The 18,536-nt window shown below is 50.7% G+C and overlaps 1 protein-coding gene and 1 non-coding gene across 3 annotated transcripts in view; both read left to right on the forward strand.

The window, feature by feature from the left end:
* The first annotated feature begins 2,136 nt into the window (after positions 1-2,136).
* Positions 2,137-18,536, forward strand: part of Epha10 (EPH receptor A10) — a 36,833-nt gene continuing 20,433 nt past the window's right edge. For both annotated transcript variants that reach the window (XM_047518938.1, XM_047519011.1), the window contains exons 1-5: positions 2,137-2,242; positions 4,322-4,386; positions 5,949-6,627; positions 12,814-12,969; positions 13,504-13,854. In XM_047518938.1, coding sequence (XP_047374894.1) covers positions 2,137-2,242; positions 4,322-4,386; positions 5,949-6,627; positions 12,814-12,969; positions 13,504-13,854 — 1,357 coding nt within the window. The remainder of the gene's footprint in view (positions 2,243-4,321; positions 4,387-5,948; positions 6,628-12,813; positions 12,970-13,503; positions 13,855-18,536) is intronic.
* On the forward strand, positions 4,893-4,994 carry LOC124968493 (U6 spliceosomal RNA). Its single transcript, XR_007105742.1, has one exon. It is a non-coding gene; the product is annotated as a U6 spliceosomal RNA (small nuclear RNA).

Consider the following 18,536-nt stretch of genomic DNA (forward strand, 5'->3'; position numbering starts at 1 on the left):
CAACCTGACTTCCAACAGCCAGGGTGTTATTGGGGCATGCTAGGCAGCTTTCCCCATTTAATTTCCCATTTATGCAGCATCTGAAAGCTTCGCGAGGCTCTGAGGAAGTCTGCATTGTGATTTATTTTATTTTATTTATTTATTTTTTACCTAGGGTCAGAACCTTTGGGTTGAAGTCCCTGGAGCTGGGGTAAGAAACCGTGACTGGCACTTTAGAGACTGCTAAGGGGGTGGGTTTTGAAGGGGGGAGTGACGGGTGATGGAGTGAGAACTCATTCTGAAATGAAAGGAGTCCTGGGTCTCTAAGCAGCTTCTAAAATACCATCTCCCAGCGCTGGGGGAGGGGGAGGGCACAATGGAGCGTGAGGAGAATGGAGATAGGAAGGAGGTGGGGAGGTACGAACTCTTCCTCAGGTAGATCTTATTTCAGAGACCCCGCCTGCCTCCAGGAACCGGCCAAGACCACACCTCCTTCTGCTTCCTGGGCGGGCTCCAGTCTCCCGCGGCGTTGGAGCCCCAGCCCCTTGAGAAGACCTTTCTTTCTAGCAGAAAAAGGAAACCAATTCCTCACCTATTCCTCTTATTGCTACTCTACGGTAAGTATGTGAGTGAGCAAGCGTGTGTGCACACACACACCACACACACGTACGCGCGCATGTACACACACACACACACACACACACACACACACACACATGGCACACGAAAGCAGCTTCCAAATGATCGGTGATCTATGATGTCGGGAACTCTCATTACACTGGATGCTCAAAGAGGTATGGACTGTGGCAGAGACTGGGATTCACCCAGGTATACTCAGCACAGAGCATGGCGCCCAATAATTGCTGGAGGGAGGGGTGAGGAGTAGATTTATGCAAAATGCAGAGACACTCAGACCACACAGGCCAAGTGGATGCAGGACCCACCCTCACTCTTGAGGAGACTCGGGCTAATACACCGTCCAAAGGGAGAGAGGGGGTGGGTCCCCCAAGTAAAGAGCTTGAAGAAGCAACGAGGCGGGTGGAGCTTTCTCCCCTCAAGTTCAGCTCAGATGGTGAAGCTCAAGAGCTGCCGCCTCCCTCATCCTAGAAGGCCGCAGCCCTTCCCACCACCAAATGGTTAAACCCTCAGCTTGCACATAAATGACCTTCACTAAATAGAGGTCGTGTTCCACGTTTTCTTGCGGCTTCTTCTGCACCGGCTGAACTCTGAGAAAATTGCTCCGCCTCTCTCATAGCTGCCTCGGATTCCCGGCCACTGTGCTCCTCACCAGTCACCTGGGGTGGGCGAAGTGGGGTCTCACAGGGAACCCCAGCCTGAGGACAGAAGTGGTGGCGGAATGTGCTACTTGTATCTTGACAGCAGGAGCAAGAATCTGAAGAACCAATCATTCATCCAAAATCTACCACAGCCCCCATCCTGGTGTCCACATGGTTTCCCGACCTCAGAAACGCTGCTGGTAGGGTGGGACTTGTCTCCCATTTGGCTCTCTTTTCTCCGGCAGCAACTGGGGTCGCGCTCGGCCCCTCCCTCCTGCCTCTGTGTGTGTCTGATGAGGGCGGGGAGAAAAAGGGGAGGGACCGAGCCATGAAACCCCAAAAACCGCAGACGCAGAAAGAGGTTTGGAAATCGAAGAGCTCCCCAGAGCTTGGGGTCAGGCTTCGAAACCCGCTGCCAGTCTTGGGACCGAGGGAGCTTCCAGGCTAGTTAAGAGACTGCAAGTGTCACTGCTTCCCCGCGGGCCGCCCCTCCTTAAGCCACGCCCACATTGCCTAGTTTTCAGGGTTGAGGGGCTAAGGTTTAGCGCCCTGGGCCTCCGACGCCAGCTTCTCTCGCTCCCCAGAAGCCCAGCTAGCGCTCGGCGTTGCCCCACCCCCACGGTTTGGCGATCTGCGGGACCCTGTCCTTTCTCCCTCCAGTTGGGTGTTCCGCCCCTGGCCTATAAAACTCCACCTCCCCACCCTCTGTTGGCAGGGATTGGTGGACCTCCCGCGGCGATGCCTAGTGATTGGTCCCCATGGATGATGGTGACCGGCGAGACCCGCCTCCAGCCGGTGCTGGGGTCTGGGGGCACTGCTCAGCGGTGCTGGGTTGGCGCGGCTTGAGCCGCCGCCGCACTGACAGCTCTGTCTGCGGACCATGGAGACTGGCGCTGGTCCACACCCGCGGCGCCTGTTAGTCTGCCTGATGCCGCTCTGTCTCGCGCTGCTTCTGGGACCCGGGCGGCCCGGGACCGCCGAGGAAGGTAAGGAGACTGGTGGCTGTGCACCGGTCTGGAATGCCAAAAGACAGGGTGCTGGGGTGCTGGGATGCCAGGGAAAGGAGTCGTTGGAGAGACAAGAGTCTCTACTGGCGTCTGAAGCAAGCGGTCAGTGGGTGGCGAAGAGAGAGAGCGAGAGGCTGCTAAGCAATGGGGAAGAGAGGGGCGTTGAGGAGTTTGGGGGCTGGAGACCTAAGAAGCTGGGGAAGAGAGACCAGGAACCGGGAGCCAGAGGCGACGGTTAAGGGGCCAGTGAGACGGACAGGCTGAGTGATTGGAGGTGGGAGGTGTGGGGGCGGGGAGATGAAGGGATCAGAGGAGACGAGGATGTGCGGAGGTGAGATCCGAGCATGAGGAGAGGGGATGAAGTGGAGGCTAGGAAACCACTGTATGGACAACAGGAGGTTCAATGCTGGTCTCAGGGCAGCGAAGTGCTGACCGTGGAACTGTCCGCAGTGCTGAATTAAGAGCATAGTGTTACCCGCTCGGTTTGCGTTGCCGGGTTTGGGGCGATTGGCGATATCAGAGCTCGCTTCTTGCTTCTGATTCTGTATTTGGGGGAGCTGTGTGCTCAGTTGGATCCAGAGGCGTCATATGCAGGTGCAGAATCTTGAAGAGCTGGAATCAGGCGTTGACTGCAGGGTTGGTCCTGGCGCCGGATAGCAGATGCCTTCCAGTGTGCAATTTCTATGTGCTGTCAGTTGTGTGAAATCAACACGCTGTTGGCGGTCCTGCCCACTGTCGCTGACGCCTCTGGAGCCAACTCCTCTTAAACGCTCTCACCTTGGCGGTCCACCCCTTTCCTTAAGCTCCAGATGAGTAATCTTCTGAGATTTGGGGATAGCCTGGCTTCTAGTCTCTGGGTTGGTGACTCTGCTGTCCAAACCAGTGCTTCTTTGTGGAATGCAGACTGCTGATCTGACACCTCCTGCGGAATAAAGTGACTCCAAGCTTCTCTGGTGCAGGAGGAGTCATGGATCATATATGAAACACCCTGACGTTCTTTGCAACACAGTATAGCTGACAGCCCTGGGAAAGGAGCTGGCTGAGGAAATGAGAGATTTTTATTTCTCCTGTGGTTAGTAAGGTTTCTCCACTCCATTTTTTCTGAAGATCCTGGGAGTCAAATGAAAAGGCTAAGTCTCCCCTCTGCCTGCTGATACGACCTTAGAAGAGCCCCTGAATCTGAATGAATTTGGGGGTATAAACACGAATCCCCTGATATTCTCATTTTCTCCCTCTAATTGACATGTAAGTATAATTTAGGGAACCTGCAAAAACTGGGGAGGGTCACTGGCTCCCCTTCCCCAATTTGAGAGTCAACTCTATAGAGTATTTGCCAAGAACTCTATGGAAGGCTGAATAATGACAACCCCTCTCCAAAAATGTCTGTGTCCTAATCCTCAGAACCTGTGAATCTTACCTTAAGTGGCAAAAAGGGACTGTGCAGATACAATTAAGGATTTTGTGATGGAGAGATTATCCTGGATTATTTGGATGGATCCAATATAATCACAATGGCCCTTCTATGAGGGATGCAAGAGGAGTCAGCCAGGAGAGAAGGTGATGTGATGACAGGAGCCGAGATTGAAGTGATACACTCTAAAGGTGAAGGAGGGGATCATAAGCCAAGGAATATGGGTGACCACTAGAAGTGAAGAAGGCAAGGAAATGGATTCTCCTCTCAGAGTCTCCAAAGAAATCAGTCCTACTGACACCTGACTTCAGACTAGTGGGACTGAGATCAGGAATATGACTTCCAGAATAGTACAAGAAATAAAATTCTGTTATTTAAAGCCACTAAATTTGTGGCAATTTATTTCAGCAGCCCCAGGAAACTCATACAGACTCCTTCTCTAAACACTGTGGCTACATGTCCATGGACGTGAGGTACTCACTACTCCCTTTCTGGGGAAGTATGAAGTGGGAAACATTTGTTTGTATCCTTTGCCACATTCTCTATCCCTCAGTTAGCAAATTTACAGTGAATTCAGCAAAGGATCCCACCCTCTTTCTAAACTGACCTCTGGCTTTTTGACATCTCTCTTCTTCCCCTCTCCTTAGTCATTCTCCTGGATTCCAAAGCCTCCCAGGCTGAACTGGGCTGGACTTCACTGCCGAGTAATGGGGTAGGTGTAAAACTGTCCTTCCCTGTCCCAGGGATCCTTCCATCCCTTTAGCTCCCCATGGTCACTTCAGATCAAAACACACCTCAGAGTGTGTGATCTTCAGCTGCCCTGGTGTCAAACCAAAGAGGCCTATTAGAAAATGTTGTCTTCAGTTAGTTAGATAAATAAGTAAAAAAGAAAGAACTGGCTGTGTCTAGTAACAGAAATATGACAACTGGAGGAAGTTAATGCTGGCGTGGGCTTGTACATAGCAATAGATCCTCCAAAGACTGTTGCTAATTGACAGAAAGCAAGACTTGGAGTCCTGAAAGGGGGCTTAGGAACTTGGGGTGGGGTACTGTGGGAGGCCATAGAGCTTGGTGTAGTGAGTGGGAAGGGCACTGGGTGTAGAGTCAAGACATTCAAGGTACCATTCTTAGCTCCGCCACTAATTCAATGTGCATACCTAGTCAAGTTGCTCTCCCTCAGGAACTTCAGTTTCCTCACCCATAACAACAAGGATTGTTGTTCACGTCAACTGCATATACACTAAAACTGGAAGAATGCAGATATTAGCCCAGCCCCTGCTCAAGGATGACATGCAAATTCGTGAAGTGCTCCATTATTTCTTTGTTTCTTTTGTTGCAGAGAATTGAACACAGGGCCTTGCACATGCTAGGCAAGCACTCTATCACTGAGTTACAGCTCCAGTCAATGTTCTTTATTTATTTATGTATTCTTTTTCTTCTTTTTTCTTCCTTCTCCTACCCACCGCCCATCACCCCGCTTCCACTTTGGGCTGCTTTTTACCACCATTGGGTGAAAACGATAAACTCTTGAACTCTATGGGTCCTGAAGTTCAGAGTTCTCCCTGACAGTGCATGCTAGGCCTCACCCATCCCTTTTCTTGTTGTTCACAAGCTCCTTTGAGCCCTTTTGGGATTTTTTGGAACCACTTTGGGCTTCAACCTCTTTGTCTGAAAGGGAAGTTTGCCTTCTGCAATGTGGTGATGCCAATTAACAGGGAAGGGAAGTAGGTACACAGGTACAGGTACACAGAGAAACCAGGTTTTATTTATGTGTTTACTTATTGTGGTACTGGGGATTTAACCCAGGGACATTTTGTCCCTAGCTCTTTTCATTTTTTGAGGATGGGTCACACTAAGGTGCACATGCTGGCCTTGATATTGCCATCCTCCTGCCTCAGTTTCCCAAATCGCTGGGATTTGTAAGCCCAGATTTCAACCCCCACGCCCAATTTGGGATTGAACCCCAGGGTGCCCTATCACTGAGCTACATCTCTAGTCCTTTTTATTTTAAAGTTTGGGACAGGATCTCACTAATTTGCCGAGACTGACCTTGAACTTGCGCCCCTTCTGAGGTGCTGTGATTACAGGTTGCATGGCTTGCATTTTACAATTTTAGGGGTGTGTGTGCTAGTGGGGGGGGGCAGGAAAAGGCAAAACGATGCAAAAGGGAGCTTTCAGCCGAGTCAGTGCTAGTGTTTGACTTCCTGGGAGCACTGTTTGACTTCCTGGGAGCACCTTGACTCTGAGCTGTCCACTTCTTTACTCTTGCCCCAGTGGGAGGAAATCAGCGGCGTGGACGAACATGACCGTCCCATTCGCACATACCAAGTGTGCAACGTGCTGGAGCCCAACCAGGACAACTGGTTGCAGACTAGATGGATCAGCCGAGGTCGAGGGCAGCGCATCTTCGTGGAGCTGCAGTTCACACTGCGCGACTGCAGTAGTATCCCTGGCGCCGCAGGCACTTGCAAGGAGACCTTCAATGTCTACTACCTGGAAACCGAGGCTGATCTGGGCCGCGGGCGTCCCCGTCTAGGAGGTAGCCGACCCCGCAAGATTGACACGATCGCTGCGGACGAGAGCTTCACGCAGGGCGACCTGGGCGAGCGCAAGATGAAGCTGAACACAGAGGTGCGTGAGATCGGCCCGCTTAATCGGCGGGGTTTCCACCTGGCCTTCCAGGACGTGGGCGCATGCGTGGCGCTGGTCTCTGTCCGCGTCTACTACAAGCAGTGCCGCGCCACCGTGCGGGGCCTGGCGGCGTTCCCAGCCACCGCGGCGGAGAGCGCCTTCTCCACACTGGTGGAAGTGGCTGGAACGTGCGTGGCACACTCGGAAGGGGAGCCCGGCAGCCCTCCGCGCATGCACTGCGGCGCGGATGGAGAGTGGCTGGTGCCGGTGGGCCGCTGCAGCTGCAGTGCGGGATTCCAGGAACGTGGTGACATCTGCGAAGGTATCCAGAGGACTGGGACGTGCGAGGTGGGAGGACAGCGCGCAGGTGGAGAGTGTGCCCTAGATGAAAGAAGCAGGAGAGGGAGTGGAGAAGCCATGGGCTCTGGGACTGGGAGTTATGACTTTTTGTGGAACATCTAGTGGGTTCAGTCAGGACCCGTGAGTGACGTATCTAAGAGGTGAATTGGACTCCATATCAGGAGGCATTAAGGACCTACTTTTCAGGCACTACGATAAGCACCTCCCTCAGGCCTTCTCATTTATTTGCCCAGCAACTAACTCAGTCATCATTATCCCTATCTTACAGGTAGGAAACAGTCTCAAAGTTAACACGTCACTGGCAAAGTTAGGAAATGGGGAGCCAGGATTTGAATTCAGGTTTGCCCAGCTCTTTATACTACACTATGCTGCCTCCACTGTGCATAAGAAAGAAATCTATAGCAACCAGCATTGCTAGTGTGAGTTCCTGGTCATCCCCCTTTCCCTGGGTCACTGACCAGTCAGAGGCTGGAAGAGAGCTTTTGAGTTCAAGAGAGAGTGGGGTTGCCCTGAATGACTGGCATATCCCACTACTCTCTGCACTACACCCATTGTGTCTTCTAGGGGAGATCCTCCACGATGGGGTTTTTGCTGGGTTCTCAAGTCTGTGGGGTATTGGGTACAGATCTCTCCTCTCCCTCTTTGGAAATGGGGGCGGGTGTTAAAGACAGGGCTATGAATGTGTGCATTTAATGTAGGAAGATCAAGGAATGCATTTTCTAAAGCAGGTCCTTTTCTGGGTGTCAGGGCAACAGAAATGAATCAGACAGCTCCAGCTCTTGAGAAGCGCACATCCACATGGAGAGAGGCAAAGATGAAAAACCAAGAGGGTCATATATGCCACAAGAGAGCCGTATGCAGAGTAATGGGAAGACAGAGGAGGAAATAACTGAACTTGTTCTTATTCCTTTGTTCAGTCACCCATTCAATATGAGATGAGGACATGCTGGCTGCATTTATTCAGGTCTTAGATGTATATAGATGAATACCACCATGTATTTCCTGGGAAATTTTATGAGACTCAGAGGCAAGAACCCTTCCTGAACTCTCCAGATAGGGTTAGGATGCAGTTCAGTGCTCTCCAGTACTCACTGCGACCGCTATTTCTGCACTTACCCCATGGTCTGCAGTAATCCACTTATGTGTATTTCCACTGATAGCCTAGGATTTTTTTTTTTTTTTTTTCCGGTACTGGGGATAGAATCTGGGGGCACTTAACCACTGAGCCACATCCCAACCCTTTTTCTATTTTATTTTATTTTTATTTTTGGGGTGCTGGGGATCAAACCCAGGGCCTTGTGCTTGCAAGGTAAGCACTCTACTGACTGAGCTATCTCCCCAGCCCCTGTATTTTATTTTTGAGAGGGGGTCTTATAAAGCTGCTTAGGGCCTTGCTAAGTTGCTGAGGCTGGCTTTGAACTCATGATCCTCCTGCCTCAGCCTCCTGAGCCCCTGGGATTACAGGCGAACACCACCACACCTGGCTAGACTAGGAAATTCTTGCTCTCAGACACTGGGTCTTAATCTCAACAGCCCCAGCACCCATGGCAGGATATGGCATATGGCAGGTGCTCATTGAAAATGCATTGAGTTAACAAGTAGTTATCACAGGGTGTGATAGATATCAACAGAGAGCTGAGCAAGCACGGAGAAAGGAATATGCTTTTCCTAAAGATGGAAAGAGCTTCCCAGAGAAAATGAAAAGGTCTTTATTCTAGGCAGCTGAGACCACTATGAGCTTAGGGATTGTATTCAAAAGCAAGTCAGCAGAAGCAACATAGCATGGGTGATGTTATGTGGGTAGCCTGTGCGACTAGAACCAGGGGATGCATGTAGGGCATGAGGAGCAATGAGGCTGGAGAGGGCTGGGGCAAATCCCGCAGGGTCCATGAATATTAGATAAACAGCTGGTGCTTTATGTTTTAGACCAGTGAGGAGGGATCCAAGTGTTCAAATTTATATTTTGAAAGATCATTCAAGCTGCAATAGCAAAGACAGGATTGGAGAGGGGAGGATTAGGGACTAGAAATAAGGAAAATCATGCAATAGTTCGGGAGAAAGAGCATGACCTCTGAACCAGGGTGGTAGCAGACATCCTTGAGCCATGAGAATGGGTGTGATCAGGAGAGAGCCCCCAAAGCACTTAGTGACCATGTGATCCAGGAGGGTATGCTGCTGAAGGTCGAAGGACAGAGGGATCATGCACTGGGTGCAGAACCTAGAATACGGATGGACAGGTGTGTCCAAGAGGAAGTAGCTAGAATGTGGGGCTGGAGCTCAGCAATATAGATTCTACTTGGAGCTCTGGGTGTGGTTGGTACAAACTGAGAGAATTTTTTTGGGGGGGTGCTGGGGATCTAACCCAGGGCCTTATGTTTACAAGGTAAGCACTCTACCGACTGAGCTATCTCCCCAGCCCCAAACTGAGAGAATTATGGAGCAAGAAGCAATGGGGCTGGCAAGGAAAACTCAGAACAGCAACGTAAGGAGAAGTAGGAAAAATAGTCCACAAAAGAGACTAAGAAGGAGCAGTGAAAGGTGGGCCGGAGGACAGCTGGAGAGGGCACTGGCATGTGCTCAGGGGGAGGCGGGGTCAGGAGGGAACCGCCCACAGTGGGAGGGAGCAGTCGGGGAGACTGGGGACTGGACAAGGTTCACTTGGTGGCATTAGCAAGAGCAGCTTCAGCTGATGAGTGGAGAGATCAGGTTGTAATAAGTCGAGATTGAAGGGTGTTGAGAGGCTGGAGTAGGGAATCTAGAAGTTTGGATTTGAAGGGGGAAGAAGAGGTGGCATCTTTGGGAGGACCTTGGGTTGAAAGAGGGTGTGTGTGTGTGTGTGTGTGTGTGTGTGTACCTTTCATTTGAACACAGAGAAAGGATTTTTATCATATGCTGAAGGGAAAGAGCCATTGGGGTACCAGGTATGTGTGAGGGGGTGTCTGTCCCCAGGAGGAAGGAGTATTTTATTTATTTATTTTGGTACCAGGGATTGAACCCAGGAGCCCTTAACCACTGAGCCACATCCCCAGCCTGTTTTTGAATTTTATTTAGAGACAGGTCTCACTGAGTTGCCGAGGCTGGCTTTGAACTCGCCATCCTCCTGCCTCAGCCTTGGGAGCTGCTCAGATTAGAGGCATGCGCCATTGCACCCGGCTAGGAAGGAGTATTTGATTACTGATGTGGGTTGGAATTGCTGATGCAGGCTGCTAATAAAAAGAGGCCAACTTTTAGTCAGTTTTATGATTGTTTGAAAATCCTCCACAGTCAGTACCTTTATTCCCTGAACCTGAATGGACCACCTTTTCTGCTCCACCCTCTTAAGAGCCAGCAGAGGAGCAGCGTGAAAACCAGCAGGGGAGATGACCTATGGAATGTAGTCTTTGAAGAGGTGGAAGGGACGGTCCTGAATGGAAATAGAAGCCTGGCCTTCAACAGGAGGTGGCTCAACCTCTCCCTTAGGACTGGAATGAAGGAGGAGAAGGGAGAGGAGTGTACAGGGAGGTGTGTGTGGGTTTTGATGGCCAGATGTTGAGGGAATTACCAACCAATGGCCTCTCTTCTCCCTGTGGGATCGCAAGGAGGCATCTGTCCCAGTGGACATTCAGATCCTTGTCTATTCTGCTCATTGCTGTATGTCTTTAGAGTCTAGCTCATAGTAGATGATAAAATTATTTGTTGAATGAATGGATCAGGGACTGGAAGAGGTTTTGATCCACACTCTGGAAACACACACACACACACACACACAGAAACCCAGTTCCACTTTCAGTTTGGGTGGAGCTCCCTCACTCTGCCCTGAGAAGGCCATTTTAATAATGACTATTCCTCTGTCCTGGGGAATGGGGAGCTAGGGAGGAAGCCAGGGAGGTGCTGTTTGGACCAGGTGTTGGTGAAGTACAGAACTAGACTGCCAGGAGGAAAGGGGTGTGAGGTATCATAGGACAAGACCTGGAGTCGAAAGGAGAGCTTGACGCAGCATCGGCAGGGCGACTGGCAGTGGGGAGCTGCTGGAGGGTTTAGGAGAGGACGTGGTCGGATCGGTAGTCAGCAAGTTCAGGCCTTCCAGAGTCTTCTACAGCTAGGTATAATCCCCTCTCTAAGGGCAGATGAATCTAGAAGAGGGGATAGAGCCAAGGTGTTCTTTCCCCCCATTCTTCTCTTTAGTGATGTTGACTCTGCTTTCTCCAAGCTACTAGAGGAATTAATGAAAGAGGTGGGGTTTCCCTTTGGGAGAAAAATCAGGGCATGTGGCCTGTGTCTTCAATCTCTGGAATTTCCCTGGTGCTGGGGGACCCAAACAGATATGTTCTGAGGCTGTGTAGGGCACAGGGAAGCCCGAGATGGGTGGTATGAGGGGGCAGTACAGACAAGGAGGCCAATTCCAGCTCTTGGTGAGAAGCACCCTGTAACTGCTGGAGGTGATCCCTGAGGGCAGCCTCCAGGGACAGACATGAGTGCCCCACTGTGAGGTCCCTGAGTCAAGAGTCTGCCTGCTGCCAGGAATGCAGCTGGCAGACCCGGCCAGGCAGAGATGAACCAGGGGACCTCTGACAGGTTGGCTCTGCCCTCGAGGAAGGGAGGGAGGTGCTAGCCATCAGGAATCCCTTGAGTCTGCTCTTCACACACTTCTAAACGGAGCCTCTCACAGTAGAGATCACCGCTGCTTCCTCTGGGACCAGTGGCAGCCATTCTCCTCCCCTGTGGACCTGAGACCCTGAAAAAGGGCTACCCGCCCAGGGCCTCCCCCTCTCTTATTTCACAACACAGGTGGGCAGGCTGCAGTGGTTATCCCACTTAACTGGTAGGCTTGAGGTCAGAGAGGAGTGGGCTAGCTAACATCGCAACCCAGGCCTCCTGAGTTCCTGTTTGGGTAGTTGGTCCCAGGTTTGCTCTCAAGGCAGGGACTTCTGAAGACCCCTGGGTTGCTGAGACCCTTCCCAACACTGTGCTGCCTGGGACTCTGGGCAAGATGAATTTTTCTAAGTCTAAGCCTGGAAATCCTCAGGCCCCACCCCTCTCTCCCAGAAAGTTCTTCCCAGGTCTAGCCTGCATTCCTGTTGCTGTATTCTGTCTTCTTGGAGCTGGAGCACAACCAGTCTCCCCTCACCAGTTAATCTAGAAGGGAGGTCCAGGGAACAAGGGAAAGACCAATCACGCTCTGAGAGAGGAGGGGCCAGGAGGCTCTGCTTCCCTCCCTGGCCTAGCTGGTGGGAAATTCTTTAAAGTGAGTGTTTATTAGTTTCCACTTCAGGCCCTTGATGGAGAAGGAGTAATTACCAGGATTATTGTGTAAAATAGTCCATACTGGTCTAAGCCATTTACATGTTTTATTTCAGTTAATCCTCCACCAACTTTGTTGACGTGGGTATTCTACCCAAGCCTAAAAGGTCAACCAATGTGCTCAAGGCCACACAGCAAACAGGTACTGCAACTCAGCTACCAACCCTGGTTGTTCATAAGTAAAAGCCTGTGCGTTTAGCAGCTGGACTCTGGGTGAGATGAGGGAAGAAAGAGAAGCGAAGAGTAGGTGTCAAGACTAAAACCTGCTTGACTCATGAGCCAGGAAACTTTCCAGGGCCCTCTTCTTCCTCCCACCCTGCCTCCGCACAGCCCAGGGTATGAGTTGGGGATTTCTACACACTACTCCCAAGGACCATGGTGGAAAAATGAGCTTTGACAATGTGTCTGTGCGTGTGTGTCAGTGTCGACAAGTGGGAGTGGGAGTGTATCTGTCCCTGGGTGACTGCGGACCAGCCCTTGGAACTCCTCGTCACATCAGGGTTGCAAAGTTTGACTCATTTTCTCCCAGTGAACCTTAGAGTCATGTTGTTTAGGCTCTAGAGAAATGGGAGTGTGACATTGGCCAACTGATTTTCCCTCTCTGAACCTCAGTTTCCTTATTTTTCAAAATGGGGATGAAGCCACACCTCACAAATTATGAGAATCAAATGAGTTAGTAAAAGAAGTAAAATGTGTCAACGACCCCTGCGGACACTGAGCGTTTACTCAGAGGTAATGCTAGGTTGTTCAGCTGGAGGACCTGAGTCCCCCGACTTTCCCTATCAGGGTATAAACCCCACCCTAAAGGGCTCAGGCAGGAAAGGGGCGGGGAGTGAGGAGGCCCCTGCTCACCGGCCCCTCTCCGCAGCCTGTCCTCCAGGGTTTTACAAGGTGTCCCCCAGGCGGCCGCTCTGTTCGCCATGCCCGGAACACAGCCGGGCCCTGGAAAGCGCTTCCACGTTCTGCGTGTGCCAAGACAGCTATGCGCGCTCGCCCACCGACCCGCCCTCGGCCTCCTGCACCCGTGAGTGTCCCTCTTGGCTGCACCATGAAGGTTAGGGGCGCTGGAGGCGGCCAACCATGGGCGCGATCCAGATGATGTGACGGGGCTCCCCACTGGGCGCGTTGAGGGCGGGCTTGGAGCTAGCGACCAGGAGCGCCCAGTGTAGGGAGGGAAGCCTGGGGTGGGGATAGAGTCGGGGCTGGGATTGGAAGAACCGGGAGAGCAGGGACCGGATCGGTCAGGATTCCCGACGGGTCCCCGCCTGGAGTGCCCTGTCCCGCCCTCACCTCATCCATCCGCCAGCCTGGAGGGGTCTCCGACCCTCACGCCCTCTCTCCGGGATCCCCACGCCCGGCACCGGTCTCCTCCTCCCCCCATCACTGGCTGCCCCCGCTCCCACACCCATCCCCGCTCCTCCAGGCCATTCCCCTTTCTGACCCCGGAGCCCCCTGTTCGCTCCTCCCCGCCTGACCCCACTGGGAATGCAGGAGCCGCGTCCGGGCTGGTCCCTCTTGGGGTCCCTGCCTCCAGGCTGAGCGCCGCCCCTGCCGCCAGGGCCGCCGTCGGCGCCGCGGGACTTGCAGTACAGCCTGAGCCGCTCTCCGCTGGCGCTGCGGCTGCGCTGGCTGCCACCGGCGGACTCTGGCGGCCGCTCGGACGTCACCTACTCGCTGCTGTGCCTGCGCTGTGGCCGGGAGGGTCCGGCGGGCGCGTGCGAACCCTGCGGGCCGCGCGTGGCCTTTGTGCCGCGCCAGGCTGGTCTCCGCGAACGCGCCGCCACGCTGCTCCACCTGCGCCCCGGCGCGCGCTACACCGTGCGCGTGGCCGCGCTCAACGGCGTCTCGGGCCCGGCGGCCGCCGCGGGAGCCACCTATGCGCAGGTCACCGTCTCCACTGGGCCCGGGGGTAAGGCAACGCGCGCGCCCGCCCCTGCCGGGCCCCCGAGACACCTGCTCCTTCCGCACCCCGAGGCCCCGTCGGTCCCACCGAAGCCATCCCCAAGTAAACCACGGGCTGTGCAAGCACCCAGCACCTCCAAGAGTCCAAGGGACCACAAAACCCCCTGAGCCCGGGGAGCCCCACCGGGGCTCGGTGGCCGTCCCCAGGTTCCCGAGGGAGACATGAGGTTGCCGGTGACTCCTTGCCAGTGGGCCAGAGGATGTGAGCGTTTCAGCGGGTCTGCGGGAGCCGGTTGGCGACCCCTTTCTCTTAACCACGTTGCAGAAAGCCTGGGTCCCACCCAACTCTGCAGTTGGCCTGCCTCTGATTTCCCGGGGGAAAGAGATGGAAAGTCGCTTGCCTTCCCGTTTCAAAAATTTCAGTAGGAAGCAGAGTCATTCTTCCTTTCGGTCTCAGAAAGAGGGGCGGTGTGCCCCGCTGCCTCCATCCTGCGGTCTCCGCAAGGGCTTTGCTGCATTGGTCACTCTCTTTCTTGGTCCTGGAAAAGGGCGTGGAAGCAGAGAGTCAGGGTGAAGAGTCCACAGGTCAGCACAGTTTCGAGTCTAGAATTGAGATGAATAAAGGAAGACCTTTTATACTACACCACCTTTCTTTTGTCCTTCCTGTCTGCCTGTCTTTCTTCCCTTTGCCCCCTCCTCCACTTTCCCCTACTACTGAGGGTCAGACTCAGGGGGGTTCTACCACTGAGCCACACTCCCAGTCCTATGTATGTATTTATTTATTTATTGGGTACCAGGGATTGAACTCAGGGGCACTCGACCACCGAGCCACGTCCCCAGCCCTATTTTGTATTTTATTTAGAGACAGGGTCTCACTAAGTTGCTTAGCACCTCGCTTTGGCTGAGGCTGGCTTTGAACTCTCCAATCCTCCTGCCTCAGCCTCCTGAGCCACTGGGATTACAGGCCACAACACCCACCACCTTCCTCATTCTTGACATTTTCTTCTGATTTGTCTCTCAGCCACTGCACACTTTCAAGTAATCCCTAAAGTGTCTTTTGCAAGAAAGATGAGTGGTATGGTTTCTGGGTTTTCCAATCTGAGGATATGTGATTGGTTTGTGACCCTACTTCCCTGTCTTACGGCTATTACATTCCCAGAAAAGTGTGTGAGGCTATGTTTATTTTCATTTTTTTGTAAGTAACTTGGGTGAATTAATATGTAGCACACCAATATTTGAATAATTCCTTAGCCTACTGATGACAATTAAAATTAACAGTTATGAATTTCTTCTCATTAAGTTTGGCTGGGCTACAGTAAACATTTTGATCTGCACAACTTTTTTCTTTTAATTCCTGGAAAAGTTGTCTTGAGTTATTGCTTTGACTAGAACTTCTGATAGCTCCAGTGTATCTCTTAAGACTATCTCTAAGCCTTAGGTTGTGCATCCATTTTCTGATTCTCAAATCTTGTCATTTCCTTTATCATTCTTAGCTCTTAATCCATTTCCTCTGCCTTTTTTTTTTTTTTTTTTTTTTTTGTACTGGGGATTGAACCCATGGGCGCTTAAACATTGAGTCACGTTCTCCAGCCCCCCTTTTTAGGAGCCACTGCACCCAGCTGAATATTTTCTTTTTGTCATGAAGTTATAAGAGTGATCATGGAGAGAGAAATATATACATACATATGTCTATACATGTACGTCATGTAAGTACACACACACATACACACATGCCTCAAGGTGCCAAAAACTGGGTGACAAAAGAAGTGTATTGTCTGTCATTGCCTCATTATTCCGGAGTCTAGAAGTCCAAGATCAAACATGGCGGGCCATGTTCCCTCTGACGGTTCCAGGGGAGAGCCTCCTTGTTCTGTCTCCTAGTGTTCGCCAGCAATCATCCAGCCACATGACTGTCTTCTCCCTGTGTGTCTTCACAGCATCTTGCCTTCGTGCATGTCTGTCTCTGTGTTCCAATCTCCCCTTTCCAGTCCTGTTGGGTCAGAGGTCAGCTAAATGACCTAATTTGAACTTTACCTCTGTAGAGTTTCCCAAGCAAGGTCACATAGTCTGAGGGCCCAGGGATCAGGACTTCAACAAGTCTTTTTTTGGGAGACATAATTTGACCCATATAAACCTTATCAGATATGTAATTTGCAAATATTTTCTCCCACTCTGTGTCTTCTCTTTTATGTAATGGAGAGTGTCCTTTGAATCACAAAAAGCTTGTAGTTTGAAGAAGTCAAGTTTATCTATTTTTTTATTGGTTGCTTATGTTTTGGTGTCATCTCTAAGAAACTATTGCCTAATCCAAAATCATGAATATGATGTATGATTTTTTTTTCATATTTTGTTTTAGTTGTAGGTGAATACAGTACCTTTATTTGATTTTTATGTGGTGCAGAGGATTGGACCTAGGGCCTCACACATGCTAGGCAAGTGCTCTACCACTGACCCCCAACCCCAGCCCGTGATACATGTTTTATACATTTTCTTCTAGTATCATGGTTTTGACTCAAATTATTTTATTTTATTTTTTGGTACTGGGGATTAAACCCAGGGTGCTCTTCCACTGCATTCCTCAGTTCCCTGCTTTTTTTTTTTTTTTTTTTTTGTATAAGGGATTGAAGCCAGGGGTGCTTATCCACTGAGCCACATCCCCAGCCTCCTGTTTTTTAAATCTTATTTTATTTTTACTTTTTATTTTGAGACAGGGTCTCACTAAGTTACTTAGGGCCTTACTAAGTTGCTGAGGCTGGTTTTGAACTTGCAATCCTCCTACCTCAACCTCCCAAGCTGCTGCTCTGCTGGGATTACAGGTATCTGGGTTTTTTTTTTTTTTCCCCTGAGACAGGATCTTGCTAAGTTGCTGAGGGTTTCAGTATATTACTGAAGCTGACCTTGAACTTGCAATCTTCCTGCCTCAGTCTTCCAAATCTCTGGGATTACAGGTATGTGCCACCACGCCTGGTTTATGTTATTTTAGAAAGTATTTTGTCATTCCAGTAAACTTATTTTATTTGGAAGAACCAGTACTACATGGCGAGTCCAGACAGAAGAACTCTGATTTTATTGTTCCAGGGTAGAGAAAGATGTTTGTATAATTTTTACATTTTTAGTAACGATTGAGGTTTTCTTTGTGGTATAAAATGTTAACTGTTTCATGGGTACTTTAAAGCAATGTGTATTATTTTGTAGTGTAACATTCTCTATATATACATATACAAATTATAAATGTACATACATATCTATATAAGGCAGGCTCCTCCTCAGTCTTCAGAATAATGTTGGTATTCCTTATTCAGGAATATTTTTCATATGCCCAGTTTTTTGATGCTTTCTGGTCATTTGTTTTTGGACAAGGAGATAACTGATATTTTTTTTGCGTGGGGGAGGATGTGTGAATTGCCCTTTGGATTGGTTTGAGGCTTTTCAAAGCTGTAAGTAACAGTACAGCCTAATCCAACGGACTCCACTGAGAAGGATTTCTTAGCTCACAGATGCCTGGAGTTAGAGCCTGGTGACTGCAGCAGCTTCACAGTATCCTCACAGAGCCAGGTTCTGTTTGTCTTTGCACTCTGCCATCTTTATCACATAGGCCTGGTCCCTTAGGGTGGCAAGTTGGCTCCACATCATAGTCTCTCCATCCCAAGGCATAAAAATGACTCTTCCTTGTAGGTACCTTTAAAAATTTTTGCAATGCTGGGGACCAAACTCTGGGCCTCACACATGCGAGGCAAGTGCTCTACCACTGAACCACATCTCCAGCATTTATTTATTTATTCTTGGGCACTGGCTGGATTTCATCACTAATGTGCAGCTGGCCAGCAAGTGCTTGGGCTCAGTTTTCAGTTTTGCTCTCAGGTTTATCAGGCTTTTGTCTCATCCATCTCTGAGGTGCTACCTACCCCCATATCCCGGCCGTTAATGAATGCAGTTCAAAATTGACGTCCCTAGGTCTGCCTTGCTCTGACCCCATCTGTATCTACACAGGACCGCCACCCGCTGGGATGCTGCTTCACTCCTCTCGCCTTGTGCCTGTGTCTCTTTGGGAGCTGCCATCTCCAGGTGAATTCAGGCAGAGAGGCACTCCCGGGGAACAGGGAAGAGCACTTTTCCTCTAAAACAACTGTGCAGTAGAGTGACGGTTATACATTGTCCCATTGACAAAGACTTGGCTTTTTTTTTTTTTTTAAAGGGTCAGACACTTGGAGGGAAGGAATAAAGGATTTTTCAAGTTATTTTTAGAACGGGAGACAACGCCACTCCGTGGGCAGCATAGCCTGGGGTTCACTACAATTATACCTTTCGATCTAGTTCTACTGGCTTTATCATAGGTAAAAATATGCCACTCCAATCCCCATCCCCCCACTCTGGCGACCAGCTGCAAGACTGGTGTACAGTGATGTTGTGCATTTTCAATGCTTTCTGTATCTTGATTTTCCCCCAAGTACTGGGGATTGAACACAGGGATGCTCTACACTGAGCTACATTCCAGCTCTTCCTTTTTTATTTTGAGACAGGGTCTCACTAAATTGCCCAGGCTGTCCTTAAACTGTGATACTCTTCCTCAGCCTCCTAAGTCTCTGGGATTACAGGCAGGCACCACGGGGCCTGGCCCTTGCCTGTCTCTTAAATGTTGGTGCTTCTTGGGCTTATTTCCTAAACCTCTTCCTCGTCTCCTCGTGTGCA

Source organism: Sciurus carolinensis, chromosome 1 (genome assembly GCF_902686445.1).
Source record: "Sciurus carolinensis chromosome 1, mSciCar1.2, whole genome shotgun sequence".
In the NCBI taxonomy this organism is placed as follows: domain Eukaryota; kingdom Metazoa; phylum Chordata; class Mammalia; order Rodentia; family Sciuridae; genus Sciurus; species Sciurus carolinensis.